This window comes from Pseudophryne corroboree, chromosome 2 (assembly GCF_028390025.1).
Source record: "Pseudophryne corroboree isolate aPseCor3 chromosome 2, aPseCor3.hap2, whole genome shotgun sequence".
NCBI lineage: Eukaryota > Metazoa > Chordata > Amphibia > Anura > Myobatrachidae > Pseudophryne > Pseudophryne corroboree.
Window position 1 is genome coordinate 257,837,077 of NC_086445.1, and position 18,251 is coordinate 257,855,327.

General features: G+C 45.7%; 1 protein-coding gene across 4 annotated transcripts in view; it reads left to right on the plus strand.

The window, feature by feature from the left end:
- Positions 1 to 18,251, plus strand: part of KMT2D (lysine methyltransferase 2D) — a 381,440-nt gene that overhangs the window by 200,057 nt on the left and 163,132 nt on the right. For all 4 annotated transcript variants that reach the window (XM_063952696.1, XM_063952698.1, XM_063952697.1 and 1 more), the window contains 4 exons: positions 623 to 686; positions 1,392 to 1,618; positions 8,976 to 9,049; positions 11,820 to 11,870. In XM_063952696.1, coding sequence (XP_063808766.1) covers positions 623 to 686; positions 1,392 to 1,618; positions 8,976 to 9,049; positions 11,820 to 11,870 — 416 coding nt within the window. The remainder of the gene's footprint in view (positions 1 to 622; positions 687 to 1,391; positions 1,619 to 8,975; positions 9,050 to 11,819; positions 11,871 to 18,251) is intronic.

Here is an 18,251-nt window from a genome sequence, read left to right on the forward strand (position 1 = left end):
AGCGCAACCTATGTTGCACCACTTCACTGGGACTGACCGTTGAAATTATTGTGTTGGAATACTTGGTCCCCTTTTTTGTAGGCCTTCATTTTCCTAGGAAGTTTTCTAAACTTTAAAACAAATGTTTTCAGGGCTGCTATTTCTTTGTGTGCTTCAGTTCCATGGGGATTGGTAGGAATATGGGGATGTAATGAGCTAGGACTGCTTCCATATTTTAAGTATTAAAGTGACTTTAGAGAAAAGGATTTACCTTAAGTTTAAAAATAACATGTATTGATTTTTAGCAGACGAGCACAGAGCACGCACACAAGTAACAAATAAGCAGTGACACTTGTATTTATTCCTTTTACTTTCATCCAAGGGGGACACTGGGACAGTAGAACAATCTGTTCCCATACTGTCCAGTTGTAGCTGTTGCTATTAACTTATGACCACTGCTTTGCTTGGTACTTCACTGAGCTGGGCATGGTACAAGCATCTTGTATACCCTCAGACTTCCAAGCTGTCTGAGGGCGTACATTGATGGGTTTGAGGACTGTGAATGCTCGCACACAGCCTTGACCAATAACAATGTCTACCCGTGTGTATCATAGTAGTACTTAATAGACTCTTGTATTCTCAGGTGTTTCCCTTGCTTCTAACCTTCAGCTGGAGCCCTATTCACAGCCTGGATTCTTAGACACCAGGTATGTTCATTTGACTTTCTGACACAATGTTTGTTATGATTTAATCTTGAATTGTACAAGTGTCCAAACCTGCTTTCTACTAAGGGGTGTATTCAAATAGGGGCGTTTTTTTCACCTAGGTGAAAAAGCTGGATTTGCCGTATTCAATGGCAGAGCAGTTTTTTCGCAGAAGCAAAAGATTCAGCAGTAGCGAAAAACGTGGATTGGCGAATCCACATGTTTCCGCATCTGTGCCAGCAAAAATGTGCGCTGATTTTTGCGACATTTTTTGCCAGTCCTTTCGCTGAAAAAAGTGAAAAGGCATAGACAAAAATGCCTTAAAAATGGGGGCGAAAATGCAGGGGGTGAATTCAATAGCTCCAAAATGATCAGAGCTAATTGAACCCCCCTCCCCCCCTAAGCCTATTGTAAACACTGTAATAAGGACTATGCTGCAGAGATTTAGTAAGCGATAACTTTACAATACAGATTATATTACATTTCTTTTATTAGTCCAGTGATTGATACCTGGCTGTGCTGTGGGCACAGGATCTTTGTTGTAGGAGGTCATTGTGGTTTACAGTAAGATCTAGCTTGTTGAATGTGGAATTGAAGGCTAATATACCATTTGTTTTGTTTTTACTGCTTCTATTCTGTCTTGTGAAATAATTAAGTAAAGTATTTTTGGACAAAATTTTACTTCAGGTCTGTTTTCTCTTTGTACAGGGACCGGATTGGTTTGTTCAGTCCTGATCAATGTGATACTGATGGCTCTTGGACTACAGCGTCTACACCTACTACACCAACTACAGAGGGAGAAACCGATGGCCTTTCTTACAACCAACGCAGCTTACAACGCTGGGAAAAAGATGAAGAGTTAGGGGAGCTCTCTACAATTTCACCTGTCCTCTACGCAAATAAAAATTTCCCTAACTTAAGGAAGGACTACCCAGGTGAGAAATAAAAATCTGTTTTATACCAAACTCCCGCTGAATGTCTCTTGATCATACATGGTTAGTCTTTTACAGAATCCCCTCTTTATTTATTTATTTATTTATTAACCATTTCTTACAGTTACAAGAAAAAGTATGTGAACCCTTTGGAATTTCCTGGATTTGTGCATACATTGGTCATAAAATGTGTTCTGATCTTCAGCTAAATCACAACAATAGACAAACAGTCTGCTGAAACTAATAACACACAAACAATTATATGTTCTCATGTTTTTATTGAACACACCATGTAAACATTCACAGTGCAGGGTGGATAAAGTATGTGAACCCTTGGATTTAATAACTGGTTGACCCTCTGTTGGCAGCAATAACCTCAACCAAACGTTTCCTATAGTTGCATTACAGACCTGCACAACAGTCGGGGAATTTTGGACCATTCCTCTTTACAAAACTGTTTCAGTTCAGCAATATTTTTGGGTTGTCTAGTGTGAATCGCTCTCTTGAGGTCATGCCACAATATCTCAATCGGGTTGAGGTCAGGACTCTGACTGGGCCACACCAGAAGGCGTATTTTCTTCTGGTGAAGCCATTCTGTTGATCTACTGTGCTTTGGGTCCTTGTCCTGTTGCATCACCCATCTTCTCTTGAGCTTCAATTGGTGGACAGATGGCCTTAAGTTCTCCTGCAAACTGTCTGAATAAACTTGGAAATTAATTTTCTCTTACGTCCTAGAGCATGCTGGGGACTCCGTAAGGACCATGGGGATAGACGGGCTCCGCAGGAGACATGGGCACTAAGAAAGAATTTTAGGTATGGGTGTGCACTGGCTCCTCCCTCTATGCCCCTCCTCCAGACCTCAGTTGATTACTGTGCCCAGAGGAGACTGGGTGCATTACAGGGAGCTCTCCTGAGTTTCCTGGAAAGAAAGTATTTTGGTTAGGTTTTTTATTTTCAGGGAGCCTGCTGGCAACAGACTCCCTGCATCGAGGGACTGAGGGGAGAGAAACAGACCTACTTTAATGTTAGGCTCTGTTTCTTAGGCTACTGGACACCATTAGCTCCAGAGGGAATGGAACGCAGGTCTCACCCTCGCCGTTCGTCCCAGAGCCGCGCCGCCGTCCTCCTCGCATAGCCGGAAGATAGAAGCCGGGTGAGTATGTGAAGAAAGAAGACTTCAGAGGCGGCAGAAGACTTCAGATCTTCACAGAGGTAACGCTGTGCGCCATTGCTCCCACACAGCAAACACACAGCAGTCACTGTAAGGGTGCAGGGCGCAGGGGGGGGCGCCCTGGGCAGCAATAGGGACCTCCGAATCTGGCAATAAGCATATATACAGGCTGGGCACTGTATATAAAAGAGATCCCCCGCCAGTTTTTGAATTTTTCAGCGGGACCGAAGCCCGCCGCTGAGGGGGCGGAGCTTTTTCCTCAGCACTCACCAGCGCCATTTTCTCCACAGCACACCGCTGAGAGGAAGCTCCCCGGACTCTCCCCTGCATTCACGGTGAAAGAGGGTTTAAAAAAAAAGGGGGGGGGGCACATAATTTGGCGCAAATAGATAATTACAGCGCTACCTGGGTAAACATATAGTGTGTTTTTTCCTGGGTCATTAGTGCTGTGTGTGTGCTGGCATACTCTCGCTGTCTCTCCAAAGGGCCTTGTGGGGGAACTGTCTTCAGATAAGAGGTTTCCCTGAGTGTGTGGTGTGTCGGTACGCGTGTGTCGGCATGTCTGAGGTAGAAGGCTTTCCTAGCGAGGAGGTGGAGCAAATGAATGTGGTGTGTCCGTCGGCAACACAGACACCTGACTGGGTGGATATGTGGAATGTTTTAAGTGCTAATGTGAATTTATTGCACAAAAGGTTGGACAAAGCTGAGTCCACGAATTATGCAGAGAGTCGGGCCCTGCCTGCCCCTATGTCGCAGGGACCCCCGGGGTCTCAAAAGCGCCCACTATCCCAGATAGTAGACACTAATACCGACACGGATTCTGACTCCAGTGTCGACTACGATGATGCAAAGTTACAGCCAAAATTGGCTAAAAGTATTCAATATATGATTATTGCAATAAAGGATGTTTTGCATATCACAGAGGAACCCCCTGTCCCTGACACGAGGGTACACATGTATAAGGAAAAGAAACCTGAGGAAACCTTTTACCCCTTCTCATGAGCTGAACGAGTTAGTTGAAAAGGCGTGGGAATCTCCAAACAAGAAACTGCAGATTCCCAAAAGGATTCTTATGGTGTATCTTTTCCCGGCTAAGGACAGGATACGGTGGGAATCCTCCCCAAGGGTGGACAAAGTGTTGACACGCTTATCCAAAAAGGTAGCACTGCCATCCCAAGATACGGCTACCCTCAGGGATCCTGCTGATCGCAAGCAGGAGGCTACCTTAAAGTCCATTTACACACACTCTGGTACCTTACTCAGACCGGCGATGGCGTCGGATTGGGTTTGTAGCGCTGTAGCAGCGTTGACAGATACCTTATCGGGGGAGTTGGATACCCTGGATAAGGATACCATTTTATTGACCCTGGGTCATATTAAAGATGCTGTCTTATATATGAGGGATGCTCAAAGAGACATTGGCCTACTGGGTTCTAGAGTCGCTATGTCGATTTCTGCTAGACGAGTCCTATGGACCCGGCAATGGACAGGTGATTCCGACTCAAAAAGGCATATGGAGGTTTTACCTTACAAGGGTGAGGAATTGTTTGGGTAAGGTCTCTCTGACCTGGTCTCCAAAGCTACGGCAGGTAAATCAAATTTTTTCCTTATATTCCCTCACAGCCTAAGAAAGCGCCACATTATCAAATGCAGTCCTTTCAGTCAAATAAGAACAAGAGAGTACGAGGATCGTCCTTTCTTGCCAGAGGTAAGGGCAGAGGAAAAAAGCTGCCAACCACAGCTAGTTCCCAGGAGCAGAAGTCCTCCCTGGCCTCTACAAAATCCACCGCATGACGCTGGGGCTCCGCTCAGGGAGTCCGCCCCAGTGGGGGCACGTCTTCGACTTTTCAGCCACATCTGGGTTCACTCACAGGTGGATCCCTGGGCAATAGAAATTGTTTCCCAGGGTTACAAGCTGGAATTCGAAGAGGTGCCTCCTCGCCGTTTTTTTCAAATCGTCCCTACCAGCTTCTTCCCCAGAAAGGGAGATAGTTTTAAATGCAATTCACAAATTGTGTCTTTAATAGGTGGTGGTCAAAGTTCCCCTGCTTCAACAAAGGAGGGGCCTATTACTCAACCCTATTTGTAGTCCCGAAACCGGACGGTTCGGTCAGACCCATTTTAAATTTAAAATCCTTGAACCTATACTTGAAAAGGTTCAAGTTCAAGATGGAATCGCTCAGAGCGGTCATCGCCAGCCTAGAAGGGGGGGGATTTTATGGTATTCCTGGACATAAAGGATGCATACCTTCATGTTCCCATATATCCACCTCATCAGGCGTACCTGAGATTTGCGGTACAGGATTGTCATTACCAATTTCAGACGTTGCCGTTTGGAATTTCTACGGCACCGAAGATTTTCACCAAGGTAATGACGGAAATGATGGTGCTCCTGCGCAAGCAGGGTGTCACAATTATCCCGTACTTGGACGATCTCCTCATAAAAGCGAGATCACGAGAGCAGTTGTTGAACAGCGTGTCACTGAAGGTGTTACAACAACACGGCTGGATTCTCAATATCCCGAAGTCACAGTTAGTTCCTACGACTCGTTTGGCCGCCTTAGGCATGATTCTGGATACGGACCAGAAAAGGGTTTATCTTCCGATAGAAAAGGCCCAGGAACTCATGACTCTGGTCTGGGACCTATTGAAGCCAAAACAGGTGTCAGTGCATCACTGCACTCGAGTCCTGGGAAAGATAGTGGCATCTTACGAGGCCATTCCCTTCGGCAGGTTCCATGCGAGGACCTTCCAATGGGACCTACTGGACAAGTGGTCCGGGTCACATCTACAAATTCATCAGTTGATCACCCTGTCCCCCAGGGCAAGGGTGTCTCTCCTGTGGTGGCTACAGAGGGCTCACTTTCTAGAGGGTCGCAGGTTCGCCATTCAGGACTGGATTCTGGTAACAACGGACGCGAGCCTCCGAGGTTGGGGAGCAGTCACACAGGGAAGAAACTTCCAAGGTCTTTGGTCGAGCCAGGAGACTTGTCTTCACATCAACGTCCTGGAGCTGAGGGCCATATACAACGCCCTTCGTCAAGTGGAGACTTTGCTTCGCGGCCTACCGGTTCTGATTCAGTCAGACAACATCACTGCAGTGGCTCATGTAAACCGCCAAGGTGGCACAAGGAGCAGAAGGAATTGGCTTCTCTCCCAGAAGTACAGACTTTTGTGAAGGGTGTGCTGCATATTCAGCCTCCTTTTGTACCTCCAGTGGCACCTTGGGACCTGAACGTGGTGTTGAGTTTCCTTAAGTCACACTGGTTTGAACCACTTAAAACGGTGGAGTTAAAATATCTCACTTGGAAAATGGTCATGTTGTTAGCCTTGGCTTCGGCTAGGCGAGTGTCGGAGTTGGCGGCTTTGCCTCATAAAAGCCCCTATTTAGTTTTCCATATGGATAGAGCGGAATTGCGGACCCGTCCTCAATTCTTGCCAAAGGTGGTTTCGTCTTTTCATATGAACCAACCTATTGTGGTGCCTGTGGCTACGCGAGACTTTGAGGATTCCGAGTCCCTTGATGTGGTCAGGGCTTTGAAAATTTACGTGGCCAGAACGGCTAGGGTCAGGAAAACAGAAGCACTGTTTATCCTGTATGCAGCCGACAAGGTTGGCGCTTCTGCTTCCAAGCAGACTATTGCTCGCTGGATCTGTAACACGATTCAGGAGGCTCATTCTACGGCTGGATTGCCGTTACCAAAATCAATAAAGGACCATTCCACTAGGAAGGTGGGCTCCTCTTGGGCGGCTGCCCGAGGGGTCTCGGCACTACAGCTGTGTCGAGCTGCTACTTGGTCGGGTTCAAACACTTGCAAAATTCTACAAGTTTGATACACTGGCTGAGGAGGACCTCATGTTTGCACAATCGGTGCTGCGGAGTCATCCGCACTCTCCCGCCCGTTTGGGAGCTTTGTTATAATCCCCATGGTCCTTACGGAGTCCCCAGCATTCTCTAGGACGTAAGAGAAAAAAAGATTTTAAACCTACCGGTAAATCTTTTTCTCCTAGTCCGTAGAGTATGCTGGGCGCCTGTCCCAAGTGCGGACTACTTCTGCAAGGCTTGTATATAGTTTTTGCTTACATAAGGGTTATGTTACAGTTTTCCTCAGTCTCGGACTGATGCTGTGTTGTTTCATACTGTTAACTGGTTGGTATATCCCAAGTTATACGGTGTGGATGGTGTGGGCTGGTATGAATCTTGCCCTTAGATTAACTAAATTCCTTTCCTCGTACTGTCTGTCTCCTCTGGGCACAGTTTCTCTAACTGAGGTCTGGAGGAGGGGCATAGAGGGAGGAGCCAGTGCACACCCATACCTAAAGTTCTTTCTTAGTGCCCATGTCTCCTGCGGAGCCCGTCTATCCCCATGGTCCTTACGGAGTCCCCAGCATCCTCTACGGACTAGGAGAAAAAGCTTTACCGGTAGGTTTAAAATCTTATTTTTTCCGTCGATGATAGCAATCTGTCCAGGCCCTGAGGCAGCAAAGCAGCCCCAAATCATGATGCCCCCTCCACCATACTTCACAGTTGGAATGAGGTTTTGATGTTGGTGTGCTGTGCCTTTTTTTCTCCACACATAGTGTTGTGTGTTCCTTCCAAACAACTCAACTTTGGTTTCATCTGTCCACAGAATATTTTGCCAGTAGTGCTGTGGAACATTCGGGTGCTCTTTTGCAAACTTCAAATGTGAAGCAATGTTTTTTTTGGACAGCAGTGGCTTCCTCCGTGGTATCCTCCCATGAACTTCATTCTTGTTCAATGTTTTACATATGGTAGATTTGTCAACACAGATGTTAGCATGTGCCAGAGATTTGACACACTCTGGGATTCTTCATCGCCTCATTGAGCATTCTGCGCTGTGCTCTTGCAGTCATCTTTACAGGACGCCCACTCCTAGGGAGAGTAGCAACAGTGCTGAACTTTCTCCATTTATAGACAATTTGTCTTAATGTGGACTGATGAACATCAAGGCTTATAGAGATACTTTTGTAACCCTTTCCAGCTTTATGCAAGTCAACAATTCTTAATCGTAGGTCTTATGAGAGGTATGGGTGGTCATTCCGAGTTGACCGCTAGCTGCATTCATTCGCTGTGCAGTGATGAGGCAAAAAAACAGCACTTCTGCGCATGTGGCGCAATGCGCACGCGTGATGTACTGTTACAACGAACGATGTACTTTCACACAAGGTCTAGCGAAGCTTTTCAGTCGCACTGCTGGCCGCAGAGTGATTGACATGAAATGGGCGTTTCTGGGTGTCAACTGACCGTTTTCTGGGAGTGTTTGAAAAAACGCAGGCGTGGTTGGGCGAACGTGGGGCGTGTTTGTGACGTCAAAACAGGAACTGAACAGTCTGAAGTGATCGCAAGCGCTTAGTAGGTTTTGAGCTACTCTAAAACTGCACAAAAAAACTTTGTAGCCGCTCTGCGATCCTTTAATTCGCACTTCTGCTAAGCTAAAATACACTCCCAGTGGGAGGCGGCATAGCGTTTGCAAGGCTGCTAAAAACAGCTAGCGAGCGAACAACTCGGAATGTCTATCATGGTTCACATCAGGCAATGCTTCTTGAGAATTGCAAACTCAAAACTGGTGTGTGTTTTTTATAGGGCATGGCAGCTTTAACCAACACCTCCAAATTCGTCTCGTTGATTGGACTCCAGATTGGCTGACTCCTGACTCAAATTAGCTCTTGGGAGAAGTAATTAGAATATGGGTTCACATACTTTTTCCACCCTGCACTGTGAATGTTTACATGTTGTGTTCAATAAAAACATGACAACATATAATTGTTTGTGTGGTATTAGTTTCAGCAGACTGTGTTTGTCTATTGTTGTGACTTAGATGAAGATCAGAAAACATTTTATGACCAATTTTTGCACAAATCCAGGAAATTCCAAAGGGTTCACACACTTTTTCTTGCAACTGTGTATAGCACAGCATATTCCGTTGCGCTATACAATTAGAACAACAGTAATAGAACAGAACTGCGTAAAAACAGACAGACATAGAGGTAGGAAGGCACTGCTCACAAGCTTACCCTCTTATTCTGCTACACCGTTTTGATTTCTGACCAGAACACAACTAACAATATTGAGTGCTATTTGTTTAGAATTTCATTAAAATAAAAGGATAGAAACTTTGTGACATTGCTGCAATCTGTGATTTATGTTTTAAACTCTCATCATGTTAGATTGGTCCAGTCGGTGCAAGCAGATCATGAAGCTATGGAGGAAAGTACCTGCCCCAGACAAAGCTCCTTATTTGGTGAGTTGTATGATCTTTAATGTCTGTTTATATCTCTATCGCATTATCCCATAGTAATCTGTATTTCTGCTTACTTTGGCATGACACGGTTTTTAACTTATTTATCTTTGGATAAAAGGTTTTTCTCTTTCATCCATCTGGGGGATCTTGCGAGCATGCTCATGGGGTTAGGGGTTAAGGGCCCCATACACTACCACGACATGTCTGTCTGACATGTCGCAGGCGATCACCCCCGGCAGCCTTCCGGAGGGCAGGATCGCCCAAGATACATTGGGCCATATTCAATTAGCAGTGATAACGGACTTTTCACGTGAAAAGTCCAGTTTTCGGGTGAAAAACCGGACTTTTCACGTGAAATGCAATTACAGCCTATTCAATTATCCTGGAAAATGTATCGGTGATCATGTTTTCACTAATTTCACTTCACCTTCTCTGAAGCAGGTGAAAAGTTGGGAAAAGTCACTATTTTAAGGTAAATTTTTTTGGATATGGTACAGAACTCCTGGGACACCCCCCTTTATGACTAATTAGGCACGTTGAAGTTTTTAATTATTTTTAATTGGCCAATAATGACATGTCATTTTTGGGGTGAAAAAGTAAAAAGTGATGGAAATTGGGGTTCAAGGTATGGGACAGGTATATTGGGGTGCTTTATGAGTGGGACAGGTGTTTTTTAGGCTTGCAGATGGGAGTAATCGGTCTGTTTCCACTTTTTTTTAAAGTACCCTAAAATGACCCAAATATATACTTATACCCATTTTCATGTACCCCAAATTTAATGAGAGCATTTATTTTGCTCAAAAAAACTTGCTTTCTATCATTTTTTTGCATTAAAAAAAAAATGCATATAACCGCCATTTCACACAATTTAAGTCCCCAAAAACTCTCTAATATGATCTCTAACACACTTCTCTTCTGTTTTCCTATGTTAGTTTAGCATTTTTTGGAGTACAGGCTGATTTCCCCATTTTCACCTGCACTTTTCAGTGCAAGAATTTTCACGTGAAACCCGGTCGGAATTGAATAGGTCGAAAAATGGAGCGTTTTCGCGGCAATTTTCGGCCGATTACCGCGAAAAAATTTCGGGCGAAAAATTGCTGCGAATTTGCGGAAAATGGAAAAACGGAGCGTTTTCGCGGCAATTTTCGGCGGATTGCAGCGAAAACTTTTTCGGGCGCGAATTTGCGGGTAATTGAATATCCCCCTTTGTATGCTGTCCTTTTGCATACAATGTGTCCTGGGCGATCCCAGCCATGCCTGCGGGGTCGGACCAGATTGAATGTGCAGCACTTTCAATCTGGAGGATCCGATCCGATGCTCGCGGGAAGGCGCATCGGATCGGAAACACCTCCAAAATGCCCGGCATTATCTGATATATCGGGCCGAAGTCTCGGATGAAATCGAGCATTATCATCCTAGTGTATGGGGCCCTTTAGAATGTGTGGGTATGGAGTTTGGCACAGAACCTTTTAAAAACGAACTCCTCCCCCCTTAACCCCTCCCATCTACAGCCTCTCCCAGCACTACCCTCAGTTTTTGTTTTGTGCTTTGGACAGGCTCAGGTTTTTTTATGCTTAGCTTTTAGTTATGTTTATGTTCTTTATTTTCAGTTTGTATTAATGCTTAGTCCCTATATACAGGTAGCAAGCATACTCAGGGTGTGATTAGTTACTTAGAGGGCAGCTGTGAAGAACTTCTTCTCACCCTGGATATCTCTTAGAAAAGCCACCATACTACTCAGTCACTGGGGCTTTCTACTTCCTGGGATGCAGCACCGAGGAAGCACTGGTTAAGGTAGGATAGCCACAGCCTGCTTTGTCAGAGTTGGGCTATACCTTATTCTCTCTGCTCATCCCCACTTGGCGGGGGATAACAGCAGGACAGAGCGGTATGTCTGCAGCCATTTCTATGGGGTGCTATTTTTTCTAGCATTGCCAGTATATGAAGGGGACCGCTCTACTTGGGGAGTGAATTGGACGTGCGCCGCCATGGGCAGACAGTGTGGCTAGCGGCGGCAGGGGACAGCACGTCCATCCGCTGAAGGGGATTTATGACGGGCAGGACAGAAGGTGATCTTAGCCCTTCCTGCCTGTTACTTCCGCTGATGGACCTTTTGCGGAGGGGGTTTTTCTGTAAGCTGCGGCGTATACTGAAGGGGGATGTAACCTTCCCGCCTTGCATTCCCATGCTGACTCCGTCCTTGTGTCCGCCCACCGCAATCTGTGGTGGCAGACTTAGCATCCAGGTGCCCAGAAGGAGGCTTTTACACAGCAGCCCTTGTTCCTCACCCTGTTTAGGATGCAAGAGGGATCGTACACAACAAGTACTACCTGAGCAGTGCTACTGTACTACCTGCCTTTTCTGACTCTAGCATAATTTTTTTGCTTAGTTACCTATCCTTTCTGACACAGAAGGGTCTGCCATAGCAAAGTGGGCTAGTCACACTACAGAGCATTAGCACAACGGGTGTCATTTCACACATTGACATAGAATCCTAATTCTTTTAACTCAGATTGCAGATTTACACAGTTACCCTCAAACTATAGGCATCTTTATATGGTGAGAAGTACACTAGCTCCCTACAAATAGAGGATGCAGATACTTGTAGGTTGAATAAGTACCCAGGTTATTCATTTAGCAGAAAGTTATGTCTTTGATGATCTATTGGCTGAGCTCTCCCAAAGGCTGCCTCCATGTGTGAATATGACATACACTAATCTTCAGATTGGGAATTTATAGTTGAACTTGTATGTTTTGTTTTTTTCTGTAGCAAAAGGCCAAAGACAATCGTGCAGCACATCGCATAAACAAGGTACAGAAGGTAGGTGCTTCATATTCCTCTAAATAGAATTGGACACTAAAAATGTCCCCTGGTCACACTTCTTTTTGTTATGTATAGATGCTTGCATTTAATAGGAACTGCTTTAAATTGTATCTTTCTTTTTAATCTAGAATTCTGATATGGTACAGTTGCAGTACTTATAGTGTATAGTTAATAACCAATATACCACTGCAAATGATCTGCCCTATTGTCTCATTAATGCCATATGCTTTTTTTTGCATTTGTTATAGGCAGTAGTTTCTGACCTTGTGCCATAGTCAGACAAATTGTTTAAATCAAATAGATTTAACCAACTTGACTGAACGACCAATTTTCTCTGTTTTCAGGCATTTGGGAGCAAATTACTGATTGTCATTTGCTCCCATACATTCCCAGATTTTCATTCCAACCAGATAACTAGTTGAATGAAAGGTGGTCTGGTGTATGGTCAGCTTTATAATCCAGGTTTTGAGGACAGTGTGAAAGCCGCTGCTTTAATATGTCCAGGAGTATTCCTGTAGTGAGCATACCCTTCGGATGTTATGGTCTAGGTGTTGGCAAGAGGAACATCTTGCCATCCTTTTGGCTTACTCTTCCTCGCTCTTAATACACTCACCAACTGTTAGGGGTATATGCAATTGCGGTCGAATTCCCGAAAATGTCGAAAAACGGGACATTTTCGCAAAAAAAAAAATAAAAAATATAGACAATGCAATTCAGTACTTTTCGTCAAAAAAACGGCCATTCCAAATTCGACTTTTTGAAATTCGACTTTTTGAAATTCGACTTTTTGAAATTCGACTTTTTGAAATTCGACTTTGTCAAATTCGACTTTGTCAAATTCGACTTTGTCAAATTCGACTTTGTCAAATTCGACTTTGTCAAATTCGACTTTGTCAAATTCGACGAAATTCGACTTTTTGAAGTTCGACTTTTTGAAATTCGACTTTTTGAAATTCGACTTTTTGAAATTCGACTTTTTGAAATTCGACTTTTTGAAATTCGACATTTGTCAAATTCGACATTTCTGCAATGGTACAAATGCGGCATTTCGACAAAAGTATATTCAATTGAAGATTGTAAATTCAACAACAGTGCTTTTAGACAGTAAATTCGTCATTTTCAATCCGCCACACTTTGCTGGCGGAATCTAATAACATTTTTTAAAAACATGTTTTTTTTTTGTGTTTTTTTTATTGGTAATAGCATATCTCTTTATATTAGAAGGGATTAGGTACTTGGTTTGTCTATTTAGGAGGCACAAGTATTTATATATTGTTAAAAAAAAAAAAATATATATATATATATATATATATATATATAATAAGAATTTACTTACCGATAATTCTATTTCTCATAGTCCGTAGTGGATGCTGGGGACTCCGTAAGGACCATGGGGAATAGCGGCTCCGCAGGAGACTGGGCACATCTAAAGAAAGCTTTAGGACTATCTGGTGTGCACTGGCTCCTTCCCCTATGACCCTCCTCCAAGCCTCAGTTAGGATACTGTGCCCGGACGAGCGTACACAATAAGGAAGGATTTTGAATCCCGGGTAAGACTCATACCAGCCACACCAATCACACCGTATAACCTGTGATCTGAACCCAGTTAACAGCATGATAACAGAGGAGCCTCTGAAAGATGGCTCACAACAATAATAACCCGATTTTTGTAACAATAACTATGTACAAGTATTGCAGACAATCCGCACTTGGGATGGGCGCCCAGCATCCACTACGGACTATGAGAAATAGAATTATCGGTAAGTAAATTCTTATTTTCTCTAACGTCCTAAGTGGATGCTGGGGACTCCGTAAGGACCATGGGGATTATACCAAAGCTCCCAAACGGGCGGGAGAGTGCGGATGACTCTGCAGCACCAAATGAGAGAACTCCAGGTCCTCCTCAGCCAGGATATCAATTTTGTAGAATTTTACAAACGTATTTGCTCCTGACCAAGTAGCTGCTCGGCAAAGTTGTAAAGCCGAGACACCTCGGGCAGCCGCCCAAGATGAGCCCACCTTCCTTGTGGAGTGGGCATTTACAGATTTTTGGCTGTGGCAGGCCTGCCACAGAATGTGCAAGCTGAATTGTACTACAAATCCAACGAGCAATAGTCTGCTTAGAAGCAGGAGCACCCAGCCTGTTGGGTGCATACAGGATAAACAGCGAGTCAGATTTCCTGACTCCAGCCGTCCTGGAAACATATATTTTCAGGGCACTGACAACGTCTAGCAACTTGGAGGCCTCCAAGTCCCTAGTAGCCGCAGGCACCACAAATAGGTTGGTTCAGGTGAAACGCTGAAACCACCTTGGGGAGAAACTGAGGACGAGTCCTCAATTCCGCCCTGTCCGAATGGAAAATCAGATAAGGGCTTTTTCAGGATAAAGCCGCCAATTCTGACACGCACCTGGCCCAGGCCAGGGCCAACAGCATGACCACTTTTCATGTGAGATATTTTAACTCCACAGATTTAAGTGGTTCAAACCAATGTGACTTTTGGAACCCAAAACTACATTGAGATCCCAAAGTGCCACTGGAGGCACAAAAGGAGGCTGTATATGCAGTACCCCTTTTACAAACGTCTGAACTTCAGGGACTGAAGCTAGTTCTTTTTGGAAGAAAATTGACAGGGCCGAAATTTGAACCTTAATGGACCCCAATTTCAGGCCCATAGACACTCCTGTTTGCAGGAAATGTAGGAATCGACCCAGTTGAATTTCCTCCGTCGGGCCTTACTGGCCTCGCACCACGCAACATATTTTCGCCAATTGCGGTGATAATGTTTTTGCGGTTACATCCTTCCTGGCTTTGATCAGGATAGGGATGACTTCATCCGGAATGCCTTTTTTCCTTCAGGATCCGGCGTTCAACCGCCATGCCGTCAAACGCAGCCGCGGTAAGTCTTGGAACAGACAGGGTCCTTGCTGGAGCAGGTCCCTTCTTAGAGGTAGAGGCCACGGATCCTCCGTGAGCATCTCTTGAAGTTCCGGTTACCAAGTCCTTCTTGGCCAATCCGGATCCACGAATATAGTGCTTACTCCTCTCCATCTTATCAATCTCAGTACCTTGGGTATGAGAGGCAGAGGAGGGAACACATACCCTGACTGGTACACCCACGGTGTTACCAGAGCGTCTACAGCTTATTGCCTGAGGGTCCCTGGACCTGGCGCAATACCTGTCGAGTTTTTAATCATGTGGAAGACTTCTGGGTGAAGTCCCCACTCTCCCGGGTGGAGGTCGTGCTGAGGAAGTCTGCTTCCCAGTTGTCCACTCCCGGAATGAATACTGCTGACAGTGCTATCACATGATTTTCCGCCCAGCGAAGAATCCTTGCAGCTTCTGCCATTGCCCTCCTGCTTCTTGTGCCACCCTGTCTGTTTACGTGGGTGACTGCCGTGATGTTGTCCGACTGGATCAACACCGGCTGACCTTGAAGCAGAGGTCTTGCTAAGCTTAGAGCATTGTAAATGTCCCTTAGCTTCAGGATATTTATGTGAAGTGATGTCTCCAGGCTTGACCATAAGCCCTGGATATTCCTTCCCTGTGTGACTGCTCCCCAGCCTCGCAGGCTGGCATCCGTGGTCACCAGGACCCAGTCCTGAATGCCTAATCTGCGGCCCTCTAGAAGATGAGCACTCTGCAACCACCACAGGAGGGACACCCTTGTCCTTGGTGACAGGGTTATCCGCTGATGCATCTGAAGATGCGACCCGGACCATTTGTCCAGCAGGTCCCACTGGAAAGTTCTTGCGTGGAATCTGCCGAATGGGATTGCTTCGTAGGAAGCCACCATTTTACCCAGAACCCTTGTGCATTGATGCACTGAGACTTGGCTCGGTTTTAGGAGGTTCCTGACTAGCTCGGATAACTCCCTGTCTTTCTCCTCCGGGAGAAACACCTTTTTCTGGACTGTGTCCAGGATCATCCCTAGGAACAGAAGACACGTCGTCGGAACCAGGTGCGATTTTGGAATATTGAGAATCCAATCGTGCTGCCGCAACACTACCTGAGATAGTGCTACACCGACCTCCAACTGTTCCCTGGATCTTACCCTTATCAGGGAATTGTCCAAGTAAGGGATAACTAAAATTCACTTCCTTCGAAGGAATATCATCATTTCGGCCATTACCTTGGTAAAGACCCGGGGTGCCGTGGACCATCCATACGGCAGCGTCTGAACTGATAGTGACCGTTCTGTACCATAAACCTGAGGTACCCTTGGTGAGAAGGGTAAATTTTGACATGAAGGTAAGCATCCTTGATGTCCCGAGACATCATGTAGTCCCCTTCTTCCAAGTTCGCAATCACTGCTCTGAGTGACTCAATCTTGAATTTGAACCTCTGTATGTAAGTGTTCAAAGATTTTAGATTTAGAATCGGTCTCACCGAGCCGTCCGGCTTCGGTACCACAACAGTGTGGAATAATACCCCGTTCCCTGTTGCAGGAGGGGTATCTTGATTATCACCTGCTGGGAATACAGCTTGTGAATGGCTTCCAAAACTGTCTCCCTGTCAGAAGGAGACATCGGTAAAGCCGACTTTAGGAAACGGCGAGGGGGAGACGTCTCGAATTCTAATTTGTACCCCTGAGATATCACCTGAAGGATCCAGGGGTCTACTTGCGAGTGAGCCCACTGCGCGCTGAAATTCATTGAGACGGGCCCCCTACCGTGCCTGATTCTGCTTGTAAAGCCTCAGCGTATACTGAGGGCTTGGCAGAGGCGGGAGAGGGTTTCTGTTCCTGGGAACTGGCTGATTTCTGCAGCCTTTTTCCTCTCCCTCTGTCACGGGGCAGAAATGAGGAACCTTTTGCCCGCTTGTCCACGAAAAGACTGCGCCTGATAATACGGCGTCTTCTCATGTTGAGAGGCGACCTGGGGTACAAACGTGGAATTCCCAGCTGTTGCCGTGGCCACCAGGTCTGAAAGACCGACCCCAAATAACTCCTCCCCTTAATAAAGCAATACTTCCAAATGCCGTTTGGAATACGCATCACCTGACCACTGACGTGTCCATAACCCTCTACTGGTAGAAATGGACAACGCGCTTAGACTTGATGCCAGTCGGCAAATATTCCGCTGTGCATCACGCATATATAGAAATGCATCTTTTAAATGCTCTATAGGCAAAAATATACTGTCCCTATCTAGGGTATCAATATTTTCAGTCAGGGAATCCGACCACGCCAACCCAGCACTGCACATCCAGGCTGAGGCGATTGCTGGTCGCAGTATAACACCAGTATGTGTGTGAATACCTTTTAGGATACCCTCCTGCCTTCTATCAGCAGGATCCTTAAGGGCGGCCATCTCAGGCGAAGGTAGAGCCCTTACAAGCGTGTGAGCGCTTTATCCACCCTAGGGGGTGTTTCCCAACGCACCCTAACCTCTGGCGGGAAAGGATATAATGCCAATAACATTTTTGAAATTATCAGTTGTTATCGGGGGAAACCCACGCATCATCACACACCTCATTTAATTTCTCAGATTCAGGAAAACTACAGGTAGTTTTTCCTCACCGAACATAATACCCCTTTTTTGGTGGTACTCGTATTATCAGAAATGTGTAAAACATTTTTCATTGCCTCAATCATGTAACGTGTGGCCCTACTGGAAGTCACATTCGTCTCTTCACCGTCGACACTGGAGTCAGTATCCGTGTCGGCGTCTATATCTGCCATCTGAGGTAACGGGCGCTTTAGAGCCCCTGACGGCCTATGAGACGTCTGGACAGGCACAAGCTGAATAGCCGGCTGTCTCATGTCAACCACTGTCTTTTATACAGAGCTGACACTGTCACGTAATTCCTTCCAACAGTTCATCCACACAGGTGTCGACCCCCTAGGGGGTGACATCACTATTACAGGCAATCTGCTCCGTCTCCACATCATTTTTCTCCTCATACATGTCGACACAAAAGTACCGACATACAGCACACACACAGGGAATGCTCTGATAGAGGACAGGACCCCACTAGCCCTTTGGGGAGACAGAGGGAGAGTTTGCCAGCACACACCAGAGCGCTTTATATATACAGGGATAACCTTATATAAGTGTTTTTCCCCTTATAGCTGCTGTATAGTTAATACTGCGCCTAATTTGTGCCCCCCTCTCTTTTTTAACCCTTTCTGTAGTGTAGTGACTGCAGGGGAGAGTCAGGGAGCTTCCCTCCAACGGAGCTGTGAGGGAAAATGGCGCCAGTGTGCTGAGGAGATAGGCTCCGCCCCCTTATCGGCGGCCTTATCTCCCGTTTTTCTATGTATTCTGGCAGGGGTTAAATGCATCCATATAGCCCAGGAGCTATATGTGATGCATTTTTTGCCATCCAAGGTGTTTTTATTGCGTCTCAGGGCGCCCCCCCCCAGCGCCCTGCACCC